A 23,710-nucleotide genomic window follows, 5' to 3' on the forward strand; every position below is an offset into this window, starting at 1 on the left:
GTTTAAGCTAGACAAGGCTGAGCTCAGATATTTGGTAGGTTTTGCATTATTAACTGCATTTTCAGTTTATTATACTTTCATATAACCATGGATCAATTGGGATGTAACTGTATTATCAGATGAGAGGCATCTGCAGTTTGAACAGGAGACAGCATCATGTAATAGTTTAGAGCACTCTGGACTTGGATTCAGAATGGACTGTGAGGTCAGTCAGCCCTCACACTGTCAGCTGTGCTAGTCCAGTACACAGATCAGAAAAAAATGCAATACAGAATAGAAGTGGCCCCAAAATTGGAGTCGTTCTAGTTAGGATGTCTTAGCTTTATGACAGTGTGATGCAGCTCAGTAGAATCCATGCTTCGAAGCGACCCAGATGCCCATAGAATGAGGAATAGATCGGGAAATCCTGGCGTATCTACTCCATGGAATACTATTCAGCCATTTAAAAAATAAAATCCTAATATTTGCAATAAGATGATCCCACCTAGAGACCATGATGTTCAGTGAAATAAGACAGTTCCATAAGGACAATTATCCTATGTTCTCTCTGATATAAGACAACATTCATGCAAAATACAAAACAAATACATGTACAGATAAACAAGTACATACTTACAGTCTCATAGATGAACTATATAGTGGAGACTAGCATTCCAGGAAGCGAAGATACATTGCAGTGTGCATCTCCATTCCTGAATAAAAGGAGGCCTCCCAATGAAACTGTCGAGTGTACCTTGCTAGGATGGCAATTTCCATTGCCTGTACCTACAATGGCATGGTACATTTAAATAGCAGAATGTTGGACTTGTGACTGTTGCTAAAGGACAACACCATTGTACTAATATTGAGAAAACTATTGGCGTGGAGGAAGAAAGGAGAGAGGAAGGGGGAGTGGAGGGAGGAGTCCCTACATCTACAAAACCATATCATGGCACATAGTGATTTGTAAAAGTAAGACTTTTTTTTTTTTGATCTTCTGGGCTAATGATTGTCAGTGCTGGGCAGGAGCATCCGGCATAGTTACTGGTCAGCCCCAGAAGCACCAAGGGGACAGCCTGTGCTGGGCAGCCGGCACTGTTTGGATTTGGCGTTTTGTTTTCACATTCCATCGTGTGCACCAACCATCAGTGTGCGTGCCGGAGATAGTCAACGCTTTATTTTAGATGTCTGGTTCCTGAACTGCTAGCAACGAGGAGGATATTGGATTATGGCTTTAAGCAGGCAGGACTTGGATTCAAGAATGGATTTTAAGACCTGCCTATCCTCTTACTGTCTTTGTATGCCTCGTTTTTGTAATCTGTATCTTGGCAATATGAAGATTTGCCTCAGTTCTGTTATGACATGTAAATGGAATAAAACTCACTGGAAAAATGTGGTCCGTGCTTGGCATGCAGTAAGCGATTAGAAATGATGGAGATCAAGTTGATGGCCACTCAGTAGATGTTAATAGGAAGGAACCCGACAGCTGAAACTCATCAGTATCCGTGAGCCAGGCCTGCCCCTTAGCCCTGCTCCCGCCCTTAGTTCCCAACCATGCCTGAATTATACATGGCAAGCCAAGGTAGAATGGCTTATCAAGGAGATCCCACCTTCTTACTGTCGTGTTTCCGTTTGTAATGGCTTTGTCTTAATCCATTTCTACTTTTCATTGGTTTGGTTTTTGTGTGCACCTTGTTAAGCTGAAGGGCCTGAAGGCAGCTTTCCTTTTTTCTTTGTAACTTTTTGCATTGGCATTTTAATTTTATGAAGCTCAAACCAGTCAATGAATGAATAAACATTATACTGAAGCCCAGTGTTCCTTGTCAGCTGTCCAAAGAAGGTAGGACACATGCCTCAGATCTGCAGGCTTCCTGAACAGCAACGTACTCTTTAGCCGCTCTGTTCTGTGGAATCTTTTGCAGCAATGAAGATGTTCTTGCAACAGTACCCAACAGTGTGGTGGCCACTGGGCATAGGTGACTGTTGAACATTTGAAATGTGATTAGTGTCTACAGCCATACCACCCTGAACACGCCCGATCTCATCTGAAATGTGGTTAGTGTCAGGAGGCACTGAATTTTAAAATATTGTATTAAGTTTTTAGATTTATTTGAGAGGCAGGGAGATAAAGAGAGATCTTCTATCTTCTGGTTCACTTCGCAAATACATGAAGTGTCCAGGATTGGGCCAAGGCAAAGCCAGGCGCTTGGAAGTCAATCTAGGTCTCATGGCTGGGAGACCAAGTACTTGATCCAGTTATTTGGATGCTGTGTGGGTGAGCCAAGTACTTGAGCCATAACCTTATAACCTACTGCCTCAGAAACTGGAATTGTCAAAGGAGCTAGAACTAACAGCCAAACCTCTGATACAGGATCTGAGTATCGCACATGGTGTCTTTTTAAGACTTATTTATCTATTTATTTAGTTATTTACTTACTTATTTATTTGAAAGGCAGAATTGCAGAGAGAGGGACAGAGATACAGAGAAAGAGATTTCCTACCCTCTCTTCCACTCCGAGGATAGCTTCAATAGCCGGAACTAGACCAGAAAGCATTCGGGAGCCTGGAACTCCCATGAAAGGCAAAGTTAACAAAGAGACTCAGAGAGTGAGAAAATGAGAGAAAAAGAAATCTTCCATCAGCCCAGATAACTTCAACAGTCAGGGCTGAGATAGGCCGAAGGCAAGAGCCTAGAACTGCATTCAGATCTCCTGCTTACGCACCTGTAGCCCAAACATGTGGGCCACCTTCCACTTCCCCAGTTGCATTAACAAAGAGCTGGCTCAGAAGTGCAGCAGCCAAGACACCAAGCAGGAACCTGCTACTCCAAGGCACCTGCCCTGTGGTAGGCCACTGCACCCATTGTCAGAGTTTTAAGTTTCAGTCTGTTTACATTGAGATAGCTAAGTGGCCATTGTTCGGGACAACGCAGATCTTAGGATAACGTAAACATTGATGTGTTCTCAATATCAAATGACTGATTCTGGAATTAGGTAGAACAGAGAATCTTTTTTGTTTATTTATTAAGTAGGCAAACAATGCCAATTTTTTTGAAACTTCAAATAACACTTTATACTTAGTAAAAACTAGTCACTCTGTAAAATTCTGGGACTCTGGTAGACATTCGTAATTTGAAAATTTTGCCTTTGATCCAGCAATCTGAAGTGTGTTTGTTTCCTCGATTAAATCAAAGCTTTTCATGTAATGAGTGTTCGGTAAAAAATGATGTGTGAATTAGTAAATAGTTTACTCTGCAAAGGATGCACAGTGCACAGATCTAACCCTGTTTCTGATGCAATGATTCACCTCCGTCGGCTTGCCACAGCTCTTCCAAAGCTGCCTTTTCTTTACTGAGAAGGATTAATAATGTCGAGCAAGACTGGGACTAATTAGTGACACTGTGCATTATTATTTCTCAAGGTAAATTGAAAGAGTGGTCTTTGGTCCTTTATGGCACGTCTGTACAGCCGTACTCGCCCACCAATGAGTTTCCTAAAGTGGAACGTGTTCGCAACAGCCGTGTGGAAGACCCCACGGAGGACTATGGTGCTGAAGACTATGCAGGTGAGCTGGGTGTTAAGGGGTTCCCAGCCCAAGGAGAGAGAGCTCAGGCCTCTCCCACCAATGGGATAGCAGAATATCAGAGATGTTCCCCATCGTCTACATATGTCCTTCCACCTTATTTTCTGCCCCTTTAAATAATTGCCTCTGTGTGTCCATATATTTAAATAACCATATGTACTGTCTTAAGAACCTTAATAGCCATACAATGATTTCACTATGATGCATTCAGTTCACAAACTGTGTGTATTGTTTGTTCAAGGTTTTACATCATTTTTAAAAAATGTTACTGTGTATTTATTTGTCTATGTGTAAAGCACCTTGATTTCTTTCTTTACAATACAGTTACATTTTAATATTTACTGGGTCAAAGGAAAGCATCAGTTTCAGGGCTTGGAAGCATCTTACCACTATGTCACACAGCGTATTCGCCACGCCACGCTGTGATCAGTTCTGTGTCTCTTGAACTCATTCTTACCAGCACTGATTGAAAGAAATAAAGAAAAGCAGGGAAAGAAACAGCATTTTTTTTTCATTTTCATATCTTTATAAATAAATCTAACCATTTCTCCCGTAGTTGTATGAGTTAAATATAGCTATTTTACCCATTTTTGAACCTATTTAAGGCAGCAGTAATTCTTGTACTAATTTCAGGACATGTTGTATGCTTTGTCCTTCATGTTGCCTCATAGTTGCTGAAAATATAATCCCAGTAACTGCTTGCTTCCCAGATAACATTTGTACGTTGTTATGCAATACTATGGCAGAAAAAAAGAAGTATTGAAAAGTGGAGTTTACAGCTGTCAGCTAAGTAATCTCGTGGACTTTTTGGTAATTGTGTGTTTTATATCGTTAATTCATCCAGAATCTATTTTGGTGCATAATATATATTATAAATTAAAACTCTGTCTTTGCTTTCCAGATAATGTAACATCATTGTCTAAGTATCTCTTCTCTCTTTAGCTTCGGGTGTATTCTTTGTGGCCATATCAAATACTCTTGTATCAGGGTTTCTGCTGGTACCTCCTTTATTGAAATATACATTTAATAACTCTCAAAATAACACCAACCACACTATTCCTTGGTGCGTTTTTTTGAAAGATTTATTTATTTTCATTGGAAAGGCAGATATGCCGAGAGGAGGAGAGACAGGGAGGAAGCTCCTCAGTCAGAGGGCTCATTCCCCAAGCAGCTTGCAACAGCCAGAGCTGAGCCGATCCAGAGCCAGGAGCCCGGAGCTTCTTCCGGGTCACCCATGTGGGTACAAGATCCCAAGGCTTTGGGCTGTCCTCGACTGCTTTCCCAGGCCACAAGCAGGGAGCTGGATGGGAAGCAGGACTGCCGGGATTAGAACCAGCACCCATATGGGATCCTGGCACTTTCAAGGCAAGGACTTTAACCACTAGGCTATCATGCTGGGCCCTCCTTGATGCATTTTAATACTGGTAGACCATCTGTATTGTGCTATGTTTTTTCTACATATGTTTTTAAAATGGGTTTTTAAGTCCTTTAAAAATTTCTTTGAAATCTAATTCAACTTTTAATCTCAGAATTGTTATATAATATGATTTTCCATCTAAAACAATGGCCACATCCTATTTTACAAAATTCTTATAATTTTTAACGTTAGGAAGTTTTTTTCTTCTGTTATACCTAAGTGTTTTGAGCCTTGCTGCTCTTCTAGAATATTCCACGTTTTCTGTCTAGAATATCTCATTAATTTATATGCTTTAGAGTTCATTTGCTAGTGTGGTATAGCCATATCATGTGGCTTTCTCCATTGTCTGCAGTGTTTGAGGTGGTCAGCCCTTTGTGATAGACTTCAGGGAAAATAAGGAGTGCTGTCAAAGGATTCAGCTAATCAGAAACAAATTTCAAGTCTTCAGCCCACTTACAGACTGAGAGTCACTGCTCCTCCCTGGTGTGCTGCCTCTAAGCAGGAGACCTGAACTGGGTAGCAGGACTGGGTCTATCTCAACTCTCCTTCCTAGGATACTGAACAAGTCCTTGTAATTCTTAGAAAATCCATTTTCTCATGAGTACAAGGAAAGAACTTGTCTACTAGGTCTTTTCTAAGTCATTCCACCCCAGTTATAACTCTTTTATGATTTTATGAGGCAGTAGTTGTAGAGCATAGTGCCAAGCAGGCAGTCAGCGAAACAATTAAGACAGAATAGGCCATCCACATCCTACATTGAAATGGCTGGGTTTGATTCCTGTTTCTGGCTCCTGATTGCAGATTCTTGCTGGTGTGTACTTTGAGATGCATGTTGGAGACCTGGACCGAGTTCCTGGCTCCTGACTTTAGCCCTTGGCTGCGGCAAGCGTTTGGGAAGTGAACCAGCAGCCCGGAGCCTCTCCTCTGAATCCCATTAGATACACACATGCATAGATACCAGTAAAACAAAGTGCCATTATCACTAAGAAAGTCAGGGTTCAACCTTAAGCTCTTTTGATGGAGTCAGACTCAAAACATCTGTTATAGCTGACCTACTATTTGTATATTTCAATGTTTTGTTGCTTATTAAAATTGTATCAATTTTCAGTGAGAAAAAGTTCAAAACTTATGGACGAAAGCTTTAACCATATAGAAAAAAGAAAAAGATGCATGTCAACTTCAGTAATCAGCCTATGCTATTAGAAAGCTTGTCATCAGGCCCAGCACGGTGGCTTAGTGGCTAAATATCTCACATGGGGTCCTGTGTAGGCACCAGTTCAGATCCCAGCTGCTCCACTTCCCATCCAGCTCATTGCTTGTGGCCTGGGAGGGCAATAGAGGATGGCACAAAGCCTTGAGACCCTGAACCCATGTGGGAGACTTGGAGGAAGCTCCTAGCTCTTGGCTCCTGGCTCCTGGCTTCAGATCTGCTTAGCTCCAGCTGTTGTGGCCACTTAGGGAGTGAACCAGTGGACAGGAGACTTTCTCTCTGTCTCTCCTTTCTGTAGATCTGCCTTTCCAATAAAAATAAATAAATCATTAAAAAAAGAAGAAGGAAGGAAGGAAGGAAATGAAGAAAAGAAAAAAGAAAAGGAAAGGAAAGAAAGAAGTAAGGAAAGAAAGAAAGCTTGTTATCAATCATGTAATAACTTTGTGGCACATTTTTTTTTTCTTACTGAGCATTCTCTCTGATAGGCAAATCAGCAATCCCCAGTCAGGAGTTCTGCAGGCTTGCTTACTTTTTCTAACTTATACATCATTTTCTTTTGTTGAGTTGCCCATTGGCCTTTGGGTAGGATGAAATTTTCAATCCATTATTTGTGCTTGAAGTACCTGCTTTGTAACCCGAGACCAGCTGCAGATAAGCTTCTGCCAAATGTCATAATGATATTTTTTGCTGGCCACAGGATTTCAGAGGCATTCAGTGGTTTTAATGACCTTGGATAAGACAGGAAGTCTGTTCCAGTCATGAAATAACCTTTGTCTTTATTTTTCTGTCAGAAGCTTAACTTCTATAAAATCTATATTATTGTTTTTAAGCATATATAATTGTAGTGGATTTTTCCAGTTTCTATAGCAGCATGGTTCTTTGGAATTCTGAAATGCGTGTTACTTCCCACAAGGCAGCCATATGTGCCTTCCTGTTTCCCCGCAAGTTTGACTTGAAATAAAAGCCCTAAAAAGCAGAAAAAAAAAAAATCAGACCCTGAGTGAGATTTACATTCTTGATACTTGAGCAATTGAGGGTGTTTCCCCACTCCCCACCCCCGCAAAAAATATCTCAACCATTCATCTCTGGGCTTGAAGCCACATTGACCACCATTTTTTTTCATAAAGACACTCTAACTGCACACACAAAAAAAAAGAAAAAGAAATTGTATATAGACTCTTAAAAAGTTCAAAGGAAATGTGTATTACGGAAAAGTCATGCGTGGATTTCAAATGATTTTTTGTGCCATAATAAATTGATCTTTAATCCCGTTTTCCATGAACTTTTAAAAATACCCCCATAGTTTATAGAAAACTCAAGGTAAAGCTGCCCTGCTGTGGCATCCTGTGTCTCCAAGAGTTGCTGTAATTTCCTTTGGACAGGTCCCTGTGATGCCGAGTGCAGTGAGGTTGGCTGTGATGGCCCAGGACCAGACCACTGCAATGACTGCTTGCACTACTACTACAAACTGAAAAACAACACCAGGTAAGAGAGAAGCCAGCATAGGACTCACAGCATGCCCAGCAGTTCCTGCAGGGCCCACACCACAGAGTGGACCCAAAGCCCAGCTTCTTCCCATGTTCTCCCAACTGACTGTGTCATTCGCAGTGCTGAAAACTACAGAGTTGCAACACACAAAATGTGCATGTAGGCTCTGAAATGGCAAGTGTCACTTCCAGCATTTGCAAGAATGTTGAAGAGGGACAGCCACGCATACACTTAATCCACCCCCTCAGATGTTTCTTTTTTTTTCAAGTTGACAAATAAAAATTGTATTTATGCTGTATAATGTGATGGCCTGACATGTGTGTACATTGTAGAATGGATGTAGCTATTGAACACACACATTCTTTCATATATTTGTTTTGTTGTGATGAGAACACTGAAAACCTTCTCTCTTAACTAGTTTCAAGGACATCATCTATTGTTATTAACACTCGTGTGTGGTGTATGATAGCTCTCAGGAACTTATTACTCCTTTCTAATTAAAGTTTGTGTCCTTTCAAAACCACTGGTATTCTTTTCCCTAGCTGCCCTCATGAGATTGCCAGTGTGTGGACCAAGCTGAAGCAGTCTCCCAATTCCAGTGTGTGAGACAGCAAGAAAACAAAATTGCTGCCCCACCTCCATGCTCCAACCATATCAATAGAATGTTCACTGCTCGTTCTAAATCCACAATGGAATTGAAATTCCTTTGGCTATCTCAGTGCCTCTCTCTCTCTGTTACAGTTTGCAAAAACAAAGACAAAAACTGCCTCATTTGTAATTGCTGTTCAGTAAACATTTGTTGAACAGATAAATAAAGTAAGCCTTGTCCTGAAGTTATGGGCAAATAAGGAAATTATTGAAAAGGAATTCCCCGCAAGCAACATACATTTAAATATATTAAGTTGGAAAAACATATGCACCCATCACCACTGTCCACATCTACCCTTTTCAGAGCTGGATATTAAGTAGGGGATGGTTTTCAATAAGAAATGCCCTCCTTGGCAGAGATGGCACTGTATAACCACAGCTGCCTTGCACCCTGCATGGGAGGAAGCCTTGGCAAACAAAATGGGGTCCCACAGAAGTGGCCTTGGCACCCTGGTTGGAGACTGACATCAAGACTGAGACCAAAGTCACTGGTGACAAGGTGGTCTCTCTTCTTCTCCCCCAATGCAGGATCTGTGTCTCCAGCTGCCCCCCTGGCCACTACCACGCGGATAAGAAGCGCTGCCGGAAGTGTGCTCCCAACTGTGAGTCCTGCTTTGGAAGCCATGGTGACCAGTGCCTGTCCTGCAAATACGGATACTTCCTGAATGAAGACACCAGCAGCTGTGTTACTCACTGTCCTGATGGGTCGTATCAGGACACCAGTGAGTTGATTTCAAATATTTGGGGTTTAGAGAAGAAATGTGGGATTTTCGTTTGAAAAGGAAGGATAGTCCTGCTATATGAAATCTGGACTTGCCTAATATCAAGCAGGATCTGGCCCATTTATTTTAAGAAAACAGTTTAGAAGGCTTGAATACACATGCCTGTGACTAAGTTTGTCAGCAGATCTGCTACACCGCCCCTACATTAGTAATTTGCTAAAAGTCACATGACTATGGATATAGCTGTAATTCTGTTCTCACAGTTGGGATTTATCACAGCTAAAGAATACTAAATAAAATCAGCAAAGGGAAAAACGCATGTGGGACGAGTTCCAGAGGAAACCAGACTCAAACTCGCAAGAGTCTGTCCCTCCGTGAAATGTATTTGATTCTCCCAGCACCGTGTATGGAATGGTGTCTGCCAAGGGACATTATTAGAAACTCAGCACCTACAGTTGTCACTGGGCACGTCTCAGGGAGGGTGGTGCCTCCTACCTGTCGTGGACTAAGACTCCAGACTCCTGCAAAGGAGGCAGAAGTCAGTCAAGAACCATATTGTTTGTACAAACTGTAGACACTCTGCTCAAAATCCAAGTTCCCAGCGGCCAGCCGTGGGTCCACCTTGTGAATCAGATTTGCAGAGGGCAAACGTTCAGCCTGCTGTTTCCTGGACACTAACCCAACGGATCTGTGAAGTCTCCAAGAGCAAAATTTAAAAACGTTAAGAGAAAATCAAATGTTCTGGCCAGCATAGAACAAATGGGTGCCAAGGAATATTGAACTCATTCATGAGGGAACATACAACAAGGTGGCAGGTGTTTTCAAAGATGATGAGATGCTACAGTCCATTAGAAAAGGAAAAAAAAAATGAAATGCTTTGGCAAAATCGGAAGCAAAGTTGCGTAATTTTTTTACATGATATGCTAACCAGAATTTGGGAGGATTTTTTTTTTCTAATTAAAATTATATGCCGTTTCACCAAGCAAAATATCTTTGCATTGCCATAATCTCACAGAGTTGAGGTTGTCATTGGTGAATGGACAAAGGCCCATTGCCCTAGAGAATCCTAGAGTCTTTAGGAAAACCTGTTAGGGAGTGTTCCAGTGTGACCTTGAAAAGGGCTACCAAATATTTCTTTCATTTCTAAGTTTTAGGTACCAAGGCTCTATACCTAGTCTATATAATGCTACACTTGATCTTAGCCAAAAGGCTGAGAAGCGATATACCTAGCCTATATAATGCTAAAACTTCATGTTTCTTATAACATAAGAAAAAAGAAAAACCCCAACTTTAAAGGAACAATAATTATTTTTTAAAAATACAGGAATCGACAAGAATTCTGAAATGCAGATTCTTACTTCAGAAGCAAAATTCTGTCTTAACTCCATAGCAGGCATTTATTTCACCATGGAGCAGATGGGGTCTTTCAGCCCTCAGCGAAGCAATGGTTAGGGATGCCCCTGTGGTTTTTGTTGTCACCCAAATACAGACTATTGCCTATCAGTCAGTTGGTGGAAAACAGCAAAACTTGGAGAGGGGAAAGAGTATGAGGTAGATACACAGACGTGAGCATATGAGAAGTGGAGAGTCAAAATTGTAGCAGAAAGGCTGAGCCTTGGAAAAGGAGTTTGGTCCTAGAACTTTGTATAATAGGATCAAGGTAATTGCCAGAGCTGATTCTTTCTGAGAGCCTGGGAGGTGGATAATTAAGGAAGGCTGTTCAAACAATGACCTCAGCTATGACACAGTGTTAATGCAGTGCTCTGCGGGGCCCTCTGCTTCACTAATTGCCTTCAGATCTGGTGCCAGGTGCCGTCCTCTCTAGGACACAGTGAGGAAGACCGTAGGAGAGTGAGCGTAGGGTTGTAAGGGCCTCGTATTTCACCTTGAGGGACTCCGATCTGATCCAGCAGGCCCTTGTAAGGTCCTTCACTGTGAAAGATCAGCCGTATTTACAGAGCAGATGGAAGAAAACCCATGCACAAAGCCTCATTCCATCCCATCTGTTGACATGTGAATATTGTTAACTCGCACATCACAAGGTACCAAGTCTCCAGCAACATGTTACCTTACAGAGCAGAGGGAAGAAAACCCATGCACAAAGCCTCATTCCATCCTATCTATTAACACGTGAATATTGTTAACTCGCACAACACAAGGTACCAAGTCTCCAGCAACATGTTGGAGAATTCCAAATCAGTATTTTTTCATAATACGACAAGCCACGATTTTGCCACGTTTTTCTGATGTGGATCTCACCTTAGCATTAAACAGCAAAATCAGTGTTCATGCTTTTCATCCAGAACAAAAATACAATCTGTGAAGCCGGGAGCTTAGCTGGTTGCAGATGCCTCTATTCTGTAACGGAGCCTCAGCTCCAGCTTCTACTCCGTTTTCCTGCTATTGCAGCCCCTGGGAGGCAGCAGTGACGTCTGGGGTTGAGTCCCCACCTTCCACGTGAGAAATGTGGGCTGTGCTCCCAGTTTCCAGCTTTAGCCAGAGCCAGCCTTGGCAGATGTGGACAGCTGGAGAGTGTGCCAGCAGTGAGCTCTCCGTCTCTGCCTGTCTTCTCAGCCTCTAGCTGTCTGCCTCTTACATAAAATTAGATTAGATACTATCTAAAATACAACATTTGGGCAAGCATTGTGTGGAATGGCAAGTTAAGCCACCACTTAGGATTCCCCCACCCCTCATGGGAGTGCTGGTGTGAGTCCCACTCCTACATATCCATTCCTGCTGCCAGCCAGTGTACCTGGCAGGCAGCAACCGGTGGCTTAATTACTTGAGGCCCTACAATCCATTTAGGAGACGAAGATAGAATTTCAGATTCCCAGTGTTAGCCTGGCCATGCCTTGACTTTTAACAAGTGTTTTTGGGATGACCCAGAAGATGAAAGATCTCCCTCTTCTGTCATGCTTCCCCCCTCTCTCACTCTGCCTTTTAGGTGAATAATCTTTTCATAAAGGGTTTTTTTTTCATTCATTTGAAAAGCAAAGTGACAGAGAGTCAAAGACACACAGAGAGAATCTTTCATTCTCTGGTTCACTCCCCAAATGATCACAATGGCCAGGATCAGGCTAGGCCAAATAAAGAGCCCAAAGCTCCTTCCAGGTCTCCCATGTGGGTGCAGGGACCAAAGCACTTGGGTCATCTTCTGCTCTCCTAGGCACTTTAGCAGGCAGCTGGCTTAGAAGTGGAGCAATTGGGATTACAACCGGCACCTCTGTGGGATGCCAACACCAGAGGTGGCAGCTTAACGCACTATGCCACAATGCCAACCCCAATAAATACATGTTGAAAAATAATGTCTGAATCAACCCCACAATAGCTATAAAGTTTAAGACGTGTAGTTTATGTACAAAAAATAAATAATGCTTACCTGACAGTCATCCGAGTTATCAGGCTGCCTAAGTGATCTTCGTTGTTGGAAGTCAGGAAACCCTGCTTAGAACAGAGAGTAAGAAAAGGACAAGCAGGCTATAAACTCCTCAGTAAACATTACATGGGCTGCAGTTCTTTGATCTGCAGATTGGCAGAGCAGTTTCCCGGTAGTGTAAATTTTTGTTGGTATTTGGTTTGCTGAGAAGTGAGAACAAATGATGATTCTGGGTTGTTCCTGCAGCTGTTAAGGCCAGGAGGACTACAGCATCTATTCGCAGATATTAAAACATCATCAGTTGAGCAGCTGACTTACCATTTTCTTTTCTTTTAACAGAGAAAAATCTTTGCCGGAAATGCAGTGAAAATTGCAAGACATGTACGGAACCCCACAGCTGTACAGAATGTAGGGATGGATTAAGGTAAGAAATTAAAAGATTTCATCAAGTCCCGCGAGCTTGTTAATATGAAGAAAAGTATAGATAGATAAATAGATGGATAGATATAGACATACATCCATATATATGTGATTATATATATATATTTTTATATATATATGTATATGGCTGTGGGGGTTGATTGTCCTTGATTTGACTCCCATTCGTGCACTTGATTTCTCTTTGCATTATCTCTGCCATTACATATGAAAAATCGGTTCATATCTTGGCTGAAGAAGAGCTATAACTAAATACATTCTCTGTATAAAAGATGGCTCAGACACAAATCTGTAAATATGACCATTTGAGAAGCATTCTTTGTGCTTTTTGACACACATTGTGCCAGACAAGATTGACTCTGCAAGTAATGCCAATGAATTGTTCATTCATTCCCTGGATGGTTGGAAATTATTTCCTTATCTTTATTATTTCTTTCCACATACCCAATCATTCTCTTATCTTGGTTCTCAGACTTGGTTCTGTGCTGCTGTGGTGTGTGGATAGCTTTAACATCAGGCGATACTTTGCTTGAATAGGTGTCTGGGTGTCTGAAACTGAATAGTGTGTAGATTGCACCAACACAAGGTGCAACTCTAATGAACCAGCAACGTGTTGACTTCAGCGGAGGCCAGTCCATCCTACCCTTACCTTATATCACATTTTGGTGGTGTATCACATCTCAGTTCAGATAATAATTTCTGAGAACTATTAGATCTCTATTTAGATTTTTTATTTATGTCAAGAAAGTAGATCTTTTATATAACCCTGTTCCTTTAAGCCTTTTAACAATTTTTTTCCAAATCAAATGCCAGCTTTTCAAAATTTAGACTTCAATTGGTTAAAATGAAACAAAGTTCAGTATTCTGTCACGTGGCCACACTAGTCACATTTTAAGGACTCAATAGCCATTTTAGAACTTGCACCGCCAGGCCTAACCTAGCAGGTTTGTCAAGGGAGAAACAGAGGCGTTTACGGTCCCAGGCTCGTGAGCCTTCCAGAACCTGTACTGTGGAAGCTCTGTTCCTTCCTCACCCAGTGCCAACTTCTGTCTCCCTTTGAATAGGTGCTCAGAAGCATTGTCTTTTATTAGAAAAACTGGGCAGATTTTTTTTTAACTCCAGTAAGAGTTTTCTGCTCCTTATTTCCTACAATAAAAAAAAAAAAAAAGCTGTGTTTGATGAAATCTCTCCCATCCCATTCTTTTTAGTACTAAAAAAATGAAAAGGGTTTTCTTTTACTGGCTATTAGATGGCATCGCTCTCTTATAGGGATGAGGTAACTTTTCACTTATTCAGCCTGCAGCTTCCTTGAGGCTTCTTGCTTTTTCCTACGGGTTTCTAGAATTGGCCATGTTGCTACAAAAGACCTGTAAATTTTTATCCAGGTTTAAGCCAAGAAGAAATGGGAAAATCTCTGTGTAAGTCCAGGGTGAAATCAATGAAAAATGCCAATAGGGATGGATTGAACTTCTTCCTCTTATCCCTTTTGCTTCACACTTTCCAAATTTTATGAATGTGCACAGAAAAAAATAAATCTGAATTTTAAAGTAGATATTTATGAAGCTGCCAACGAAGACATCACCTAAAACAATACTAGAAATTTAAGGAATGAAAATCGTTTAACATTGTGGTTCAAATATATAGCTTTTGGTATCATCGATTTCACTTTGCCAAAGTGCAGTTCCTCTCCATGTCTCCAATCATACTAGTTATTCAGCAAGAAGTACATTAAATATTGTGAATTTGATCTGTTTAAGAATCTGACGGCTAAGAAAGCTCACAAATTCAGGAAGAAAAAGTGCAAATGCCACCATTGGCATTCTGGCATCTAATCGGATACTGTCTCATAGTTCCACCTAGAAAAAGAGAAACACAGATTATGTCGTATGGTATCCGTAATTTCTAGAAACACAAAATAATAATGTAACTATACACAATTGAGATGTTAGGGTAAGCAGCCATACAGGTGGGTGGTCTTGCTGATTTCCTCATTTCAGTGTTGAAAATGAGTGGATCCCAGAATGGAGGCAAGGTGGGTGTTTGCCCTTGCAGTTAAGCCAATACTTGGGGTACCACATCCCCTATCAGTGTCTGCGTTGAAGTCCCAGCTCTGCTCCCAGTCCTAGCTTCCTGCTGATGCACATCCTGAGACACAGCAGGTGACAGCTCAAGGACTTTGGTGCCTTTCACCCATGTGGGAGACCCAGCTTAAATTCCAGCCTCCTAGCTTCAACCTGACCCAGCGCTAGCCATGGTAGACCTTTGGAGAGTAAATCAGCAGATGAATTCCATTCACCCATGCGTTCATCTCTCTCTGTGTCTCTCTTTGCCTCTCAAATAAATAAAAATATTTCTTTAAATGGAGGCAAAGGCGTATTAAAATGTTGCTCCCTTGATGAGAGCTAATAGAAGGCTAAAACCAGGAGCACTTAAAAACCCGAAACTAAAAAACGCTGCTACTCATATGCAGCGTGTGAGGTGGGGATAAGAAAAAGTGTTACTTTTATTCTGTCATGGTTTGTTTTACCAGGTATTCCTGCTGCATTTAGAATCATGAAGTGACCTCCAATGTGCAGTATGTTGTAGTTGGTCTGTATACTAGAGAATAGCCGGGCATAGTGAATGAATTTAAGAGAATGTGTCTGTGCTGCAGACATCATTATAGCCACAAAGAAGCATTATAGGCACCTGAGCAGTTTCGGGGAGGGGCAGGGAGTACAGGGCACAGTAGCTATTTCCCAAGCTTTGAAGCTTTGCCAAACCCACTGATCCTTAAAGGAAACTAGATTTGTTGCACATGGCATGTGGGGGTCATTGCCACTTTGTCTCGATTGCCACAGTGTGTTTACACACTGTCTGTGCTTCCAGCCTGCAGGGAACTCAGTGTGCTGTCACCTGTCAAGACGGACAGTACTTCAATGGCCAAGACTGCCAGCCCTGCCACCGCTTCTGTGCCACCTGTGCCGGTAACCACTCCCTGGGCCTTTAGTTTTTGCTCTTGGTTCTGGGGGTGTGTGTGTGGTTTTAGTTTCCGTACACATAGCCCCCTGTAAAATAAATGCTAGAGGGGCAGGTTTCCCTTTTGATGATAATGCATGTTTTCTCCTTGAACGTCCCACCGTCATCAGCATCCTGTCCTCTCTGAGAAAATTAAGCATCCTAGTGATAACTCTTTTTAAAGAGAGCAGATGTTCGTAGCAAATTGGTTTGATTTAAAATGGGAGAGTTTTTTTTCTCCTTTACATCCCAAAGAGAGTAGGAAAAACACAAAGATTAAAGTATTATTCTCATAATTGTAACAGATGAATGTCATTTTCAAAGGAAGAGAGATGTATGATGCCTGCTGAGGCTTTGTCTCTGTCCCCCACGTTTGCCTTACCTTTAAGGGGCAGGAGCTGACGGGTGCACCAACTGCATTGAGGGCTACTTCATGGAGGATGGTAGATGTGTACAGAGCTGTAGTATCAGCCATTACTCTGACCACACTTCAGAGAATGGACAGAAATTCTGCAAAAGGTAAGTGGGTCAACCCCTCCAGCCTGGGCAGTTGGCACCTGGGTTCCTCCATAAGACTGCCTTCATAAGCAATAAGAAACAAAGATTTTGTTTTTCAATTTTTAGTTTTCATGAAATAGTTCCATAGGCTCGGCGATTTCCCCATCCACCCTCCCCTTTTACCCTCCCCCTCCACTGTTCCCCCCTGTATTATTACAGTAGCATAGTCCTTCAGTAATACTGCCAAGTTCATCATTCTATTTAAGCGTATCATGACATTGTAGGTCCGCACAATGGTAGAGTCCAGCATCGCACAACTAGAGAACATCATGTTCAGTGAAAATAAAGCGATTTCAAAGGGTAAATGTCATATTTCTCTCTGCTAAAAAGCAACCTCCATGCAAAATACAAGATTAATAGAAATATAGACGACCACGTGCATACGTATATTCATCTGGAGGAGCTGCATCAGGAAGACTAACATACTGGGAAGTGAAGATACAGTGTATTGTGCATGTCTACTCTGGAATGCAAGATAGACCGTCGAGGAAACTGTTAAATGTATATTGAAACAGATCATTTTAATGATAAAATAAAGCTATGAGAGTCAAAGGAAGACACTGTGTGTCTTAGACCAATTTGTTTTTGACCCTTTATTTCTTTTTTTTAGCCTATGGAGCACGTTAGTATCTTCAGAGTGCTATTTCTGTCCCATGTACAATCTACATCGTCTCCCTGCTGGTTTTTCCTTAGCGTTACCAAACTTGGAAGTTCTTGTACCAAAAAAAAATTATTTTTATGTCATCTTCAGTATGAGAATTATATTTAAGATCCTAGGTGGTTGGTAGTAAACATACTTTCTGTTGTACATCACGTCTAAGTGGATAAAACAATGTACCTTTTCCTCTAGATGTGACACCAGCTGTTTGACGTGCAATGGCCCGGGGTTCAAGAACTGTACAAGCTGCCCCAGTGGGTATCTGTTAGACTTGGGAACGTGTCAGATGGGAGCCATCTGCAAGGATGGTGAGTACAGATGCTGGTTTGATCTCTGAGCCAACTGTGAGTTTTCCTTGCATTAAGGTATAATAATTTACAGATTTAAAAAAAATATGGAAGGAAGTAAGGAACTAACAAGCATGCATCTTACAGGACATATACAGTATCTTGTGGGCATTCATTTGCACCCTCAATCATTTAATTTTTAAATGTAAGACTAAATAAGTCACCTGGCCAAGACAGCTTTAATTTAGTTCTCTTCACGAATAAACTATTTTTACAATAGTTTTGGGTTCATTGCAAAATTGAACAAAAAATGGCTACCCAGCAAATACGGGTAACTTCCCCCAGCACCCACAGCTTACAGCAGAGTGAGACATTTGTTGCAATCAATGAACTTAGACAGACAGATTATTAACACTCAGACCGTAGTTTGCCTTAAAGTTCCATGCATTTGAATAAATGGTGAGCGATGTATAGTGAAATAAATCCACCATCATAGTATCACCACCCTAGAAACGTTGCATTCTCTGCCCATTCATTGCTCTTTCTCCCCGACCCTGACAGCCACTGATATTTTTCTTACTGTCTCTATAAATTTGCCTTTTGTAGAATCCCGTGTAGTTGGAATCTTATAGTGCATAACCTTTTCCAGTTAATTTCTAATGCATTTCTTTTTAGATTGTATTTTTGGCCGCATGTTCTTTTTACTATATTTTAATACCATGTACATGGTTCTCTACCCTGCATCTTGCATGAGCAGTTTGAATAATCATTGTCCAGTTTTTACATTATCCTGGGAAATGCCAACTTTCACAATAGTAGAAAATTCAGTTGTGAAGTTCATAGTTTTTTGCTACATTCCCTTCATGCTATTTATAATTTTTGATGCCTAAATAGTAATCAAGTGGCATTTGAATCTTTCACTAGGCCCAAGGCTAGGAATTAATATTCCAGTCTTTCAGAGGTGAAAACTCAAGATGTAAAAGTCAAAAGTAACAGACTCAAATACAAAATAAGGTTTCTCAATATTGGTCCTTTTTTTAGTCATCTATTTATGTTTTCTTTCTTTTATTCCAGTGGTTCTCAGACAATATCCTGGGCCCCACTAACTAAAACTACTGACTGAATTGATCTGGGGTGGGGCTTGAACACAAAACTTTTTTTGGAAACTTCTTGTAATTTTCAAGTTTTTCTCTGGGTTTAAGAGCCACTGTATTGCCCCATTCCCCTGACAGTTTGGTAAATGCTAGTTCCAATTACTTCTCTAGCTTCTATTGTCCCATTTGTAAAATGAATGAATTTCAATTATTTCCACTCCAACAGCCTGTAACCTTTTACTCTCCGTATAATTCAAGCTGAATAGCCCCTAGTATTTGTTCCTAAACTTTAAATGGGGACTGTGTGTCAATGATGTGGAAAGACACTGTTTTGAACTTTTGTTCAAAGCATCTTTCCATAATTATAAAAAGAGACAGCAAGCAAGTGGGAAAGTCTTAACTGACAGGCTCATTGCTGTATGTTTATTCGTCCCTCCTTTAGAGTCTTTCTGATTCTAGAAATTTCACAAGAGATAAAACCATTCTATGGGAAGGAGATCATGGACTTGGGCATCAGAATGCTGTAGTTCCTATCAGGGGCCCCAGACCTGGGACAAGTTTTGAAATTTGCTGGGCCTCATTTCGCTGGTTTGTAAAAAATGAAAAACATAGCAGCACTCATTTTGTATGGCTACTTGACAACTCCGTAATTAAGCATCCAAAAGACCTGAGTACGTAATGGCACTGCTAGGACCTCACTCCAGTGTCATTTGCTTGGAGCGTTATAGGTGACTATGCATCTTATGGCTTTTTTGATATGTTACTGGCTTGTTAGGGGGAAGCCAGACCCTTAACCAGGCTTAGTCAGGGCTAGTCCTCACTATCCACACTGGGGTAAGAGGCCCAGACTGCTGACATCACGGACACCATGTAAGTATACGTATCAGCAAGTGATTCCTTCTTCTATTTGTTTTAAAACATGATTCTTTACTATCAGAGTATATCCAAAAATATTAACCAGAAAATTGAGAAATAGTTTTAAGTGATTGACATGGGCAATCCGTGGTACCTTGACATTTTCATATGTATCACAACTTCCTAGGCATTTCCAAACTTGTGAGGTCTTTACTGTTTTCTTGTTCATAAACCTCAGTGAGCATGGGATAAGCTATTCCAGGAGAAGTGAAGTGGCCAGATTGTGAGCAAAACTGGAAAATGAAGAAACGGTGCTTTGCAGTGCATCCATTTTCAATTCAGTCTGAAAATGACATCACTGATGGCTCACCAGACATTGCAACTCACATAGCAACTGCATTTCAGGATGTACTATTTATTCTCTTTCACTGATCATATTTCCATGATTCTAAGACACACTGGTTTTTTTACATTTAAACATGTCTGAAATACTTGCATCTTATAATTCATTCTAGCTTTTAGTGGTTAGCAGGTTGATCTGATGTAAATACCTGGATGTGAGGAAGGTGTGGAGATGTATATTCTGCTAAGTAAAACACACAGTTATTCCTCTTGTGTTGAAATTAATCACAGTTCAAAAGAGTTTCAAAAATTAATGTTCAATACTCAAGGGAGGGGTTATTGCATAAGCATGGAAACAAAACAGAGTGTTCTACAAATACTTTTAATGAATATACAATGAAAATTCTAATTGATAAGAGAATACCATGTCACTGTTTAATAAGAAGCACATTTTACTTTGTGTTACTGAAAAGAATGGTACATCTTAAATCTTGTGTCTTGGATTCAATGAAATATAGTGTGACGAACTATTTCAACGAAACAGAGTGTATATAACTGTCAACTCTCCACTTAGGATAATCAAAGAAAAAAATCAAAAACAAATCTTTTTAAGTTAAGAGAAAAAAATCTTTGCTTATGTTATTATTGATTTCTAATTTTTTCTTTCTCTAATTTTTTTTTCCTTTCACAAATGGATACCAATCACATATACCATTGGACTGCAATATCTCCTTCAAACCAATGCTATTGACTGAAATCACTTGGGGTGAACCAAATTTCCTCCTTATTGACCGCTCCTGAATGATCTCTTCCAATCCCCAATCTGCCTGTCTGACCAATCAAAACCTTCTTCCGTGTGTGCCCATCAATGCTGCTCTCGTCCTCAACTTGCCCTGTCTCTTCCTGACTTCCTGCAAAAAGCAACGGAAGAGTCCTGGGCAGAAGGAGGCTTCTGTATGCTTGTGAAGAAGAACAATCTGTGCCAACGGAAGGTTCTTCAACAACTTTGCTGCAAAACATGTACATTCCAAGGCTGACAAGCCAGCTTCGAATTCTTTGTTCCTGTAGACTTATAGATTATTCAATATTATTAAAAAGAAAAAAAAGCCGGAAAAAAAAAAGCAAGTCACCTCTCTCTTTCTTGCTCTCTATCCCCCTCCCTCTATCTCTCACTCGCAAGTTCGTGCAGGGAGATGGTGAACTGTTTTGTCAGAACTTAAATGGAAAAAAAAAAAGAAAAATAAACCTACAACAAGCCTACCTTTTTATAACTGGGTGTTTAGTGCTAAACAACCAGAACCATAGAGACAGCATTGTACGACCAAAGTGTTTGATGCCAAAATTTGATGTGGAGGTAATGATTTGGTTTCCTGCTCTGGGTTTAAAGGTTCATTTTCTTCCTTTTGCATTTACTTGTTTGTTTCCCCCTTTGAGATGCCTAGAAATACCTTTCCAAAACCTCCTAGGAGCCTACACAGATCAAAGTGCAACAGAAAGCTCTCGCAGCCGTCACCTTTCACGTGTGAGCCCAGCTGTTGGAGGAAATGGCAGGAAACTGGACCTTAGGGCCTTAACAGCATCCCGCAGAGTCGTGTCCAGTGTCATTTGTCTTCATATTTCACCACTACACATCGATACTTTCCAAACATATTTCCTTCATGCATTATGTACTGGTTTTTGTGTATTGCTCACCTGATAAGTCTGCTCCACTGGGTGCATCGGATGGACTTAACTTGCTGCTACTGCCTTTGCCATTGTAGACTGGGTTATTTTACACACGGCTGGCACATGGGATTGCTCTGTTCAGTCAGATTGGTGATGGTCAGATTGCAGAGGTACATGAATGACCAGACACTGATTCAGCTCCTTGGAAACTGGAGGGCTAACCTGGAAGACCCTGCACAATCTCTTGGTGCTATCTAGCCATGATCCCCATAGCATTTTTTTAAAGGCCGTCAGAAATTTCATTTGTTATGGTGGGAAGAATTTTGGATACGATACAGGAAATTTCTTCCTAAAGTCAAAAGTTTCTAACAAGTCCTGTATTTTTTAAGAAGTGAATTTTATTTAATATTTAAACTCATGCCCAAGCTGGATGGGCAGTGTTTCTCAATGGTGCTTCTTAGAAATTTTTTTTTCATCTTGTCCTTTTAAGAAAATAAAACTGGAAATTGAATATGGGTGGCATGATTGTATCCTCTTGGTTCTGTATCGTCCCACTTCTCTGTCCCTATATAACCATACCATGCTCTTACATACCTGTCTACTGAATGTTAAGTCCATCCGTTTTGTCTCTGTGTATGTTTGTTATGTTGCCTGTTTTGTTTAGAAATACCTTCATGGGTTTTCTCTGAATCGCTAAATGTTTTATGGAAATTAGAAGAGAGAGTTATAAGAAAACTGTTTTGGATCAGTAGTCAGTAATGAGAAACCCTGATACATCATTTTACAGTTTCTCTGTTTTAGGAAGAGTAGACTGATAGCACATTTCTTAATTTTCTACAACCAAGCTCCACAAGTGACCTCGTGTGCTCTGGGGGCAACAAGTCATCTTGCAGGCATTATTGTGAGAGCCTCACCTCCTAGATCTTGCTCGTTGCACACCTGAGAAGAGGAATGATATGAATCAGCATGTTCATGCAAAGGAGCTGGGATGTGGATGCTAAGATCCTCATCTGAGCAACAAGTTAGTGAAAAGCCTGCCTTGAAAATATTCTTAGACATCCAAGTTAATTTCCAGCTCGAGGGGAATAGTAAATACGTAGTCCAATGGCCTTTTGAACAGCATTGCAATGATCTTGAATTACACAATGATTCATGAGTAACTGGGCAACCAGCGGATTTTGCTGAGCAGTTTTGCTCTCTAGAACACCACAGGCCCTTCTGACACAAAGAACCCAAGTAAATCCAGGGTAAGACATAGTTTTACAGTGCAAAGGACAGATGTAGGCACAAGCCTAAGCAAGCTCAAGCAGATGGCAAAACCAGATTTGCCTGCAAAGGGATCTGTTGAATTGAATGAACCCATACTGTAGGCGTCACAAGGTGACTATGAGGAAAGCAATAAAGATGCCCGTGTTTTTAGACTAATAACACCAACATGACATCCATGGGGGCCCACCAGTAGGTGTTCCATTTCTCACTGGCCACGCATGTGCACATTGCGGAAATACTGGTTTCACTACTAGTGTTACTGCCTTGTTTATCTACATAACATTAATAACTAGAACATAATGCTTTCAAAGTTTAAGTTAATGTTATATATTATGTATAAATATATATATTCATAATGAGATATATGGAATTGATAGTACAAAGTTTGGAGACTTATCAAATGCTCTAACCTTCTAGAGGCAAAAATCCTTTCTTCTGTTTTCTTTTGTCTTTTGATTTTTAATTAGTGACCCATTGTTAAATCCAAATCCACTTTTACTGAAAAATACTGTACATGTGTAAAATGTTCAGTTGTTTTTTTGTAAAATATAGTAGAATGGTTGTAATTGATACTGGCCAAAATCGATGTTACCCATATTTTATTTTTTCTATTAAATTAACCTACATTCCTGTTTATTTGATCTCTTTGTACCCATGCATAAACACCTCTGAAAGGAAGAGTTAATAAGCAACTTCTCTGTTTCCACAGAGAAAGAAAGTGTGGAGATAAAGAATGCTACTTAATAAAATCAAAAAATGAAGAATGGACAGAGATAGAAATTTAAAAGTTGGGAAAAATAATTCACATTATCAGAAAAAGAACAGGTTGGATTAGCTCAACACTGTTAAATCCCATTTTGGGAAAGCAATTGTGGAAAATAGATCTGTAAATCTCAGTATACTTTATCTATTGATTGTACCATGTTGATCTGTGGTGTGGTGGGCCATCTGGCCCCCTCTTGCTTCGGCATCCCTTTGGTTGAGTTGTAGGGGTGGGGCCATGCACTGGGGTTAAGGAGGTAGAGAAGTAAAAGCTGTTAAAGGGCAAGATGGCCTTTTGTAATGTTGTGACATGTTCTGTGAAGCTTGCAATGGATGTTTTCTTGACTGCCTGAAAGATGATTT

General features: G+C 40.6%; 1 protein-coding gene across 2 annotated transcripts in view; it reads left to right on the plus strand.

Annotated features, from left to right (window-relative positions):
* PCSK5 (proprotein convertase subtilisin/kexin type 5) overlaps positions 1–23,710 on the plus strand; it is a 327,170-nt gene that overhangs the window by 218,488 nt on the left and 84,972 nt on the right. The window contains exons 14-21 of one of the 2 annotated variants that reach the window (XM_004591777.3): positions 3,400–3,543; positions 7,571–7,673; positions 8,853–9,046; positions 12,762–12,846; positions 15,729–15,826; positions 16,247–16,376; positions 17,266–17,381; positions 20,573–23,219. In XM_004591777.3, coding sequence (XP_004591834.2) covers positions 3,400–3,543; positions 7,571–7,673; positions 8,853–9,046; positions 12,762–12,846; positions 15,729–15,826; positions 16,247–16,376; positions 17,266–17,381; positions 20,573–20,688 — 986 coding nt within the window. In that variant the 3' untranslated portion in view covers positions 20,689–23,219. Of the gene's footprint in view, positions 1–3,399; positions 3,544–7,570; positions 7,674–8,852; positions 9,047–12,761; positions 12,847–15,728; positions 15,827–16,246; positions 16,377–17,265; positions 17,382–20,572; positions 23,220–23,710 lie in introns of those variants that run through there. The other variant, XM_004591776.2, reaches the window with a different exon arrangement.

This window comes from Ochotona princeps, chromosome 31, assembly GCF_030435755.1.
Source record: "Ochotona princeps isolate mOchPri1 chromosome 31, mOchPri1.hap1, whole genome shotgun sequence".
In the NCBI taxonomy this organism is placed as follows: Eukaryota; Metazoa; Chordata; class Mammalia; order Lagomorpha; family Ochotonidae; genus Ochotona; species Ochotona princeps.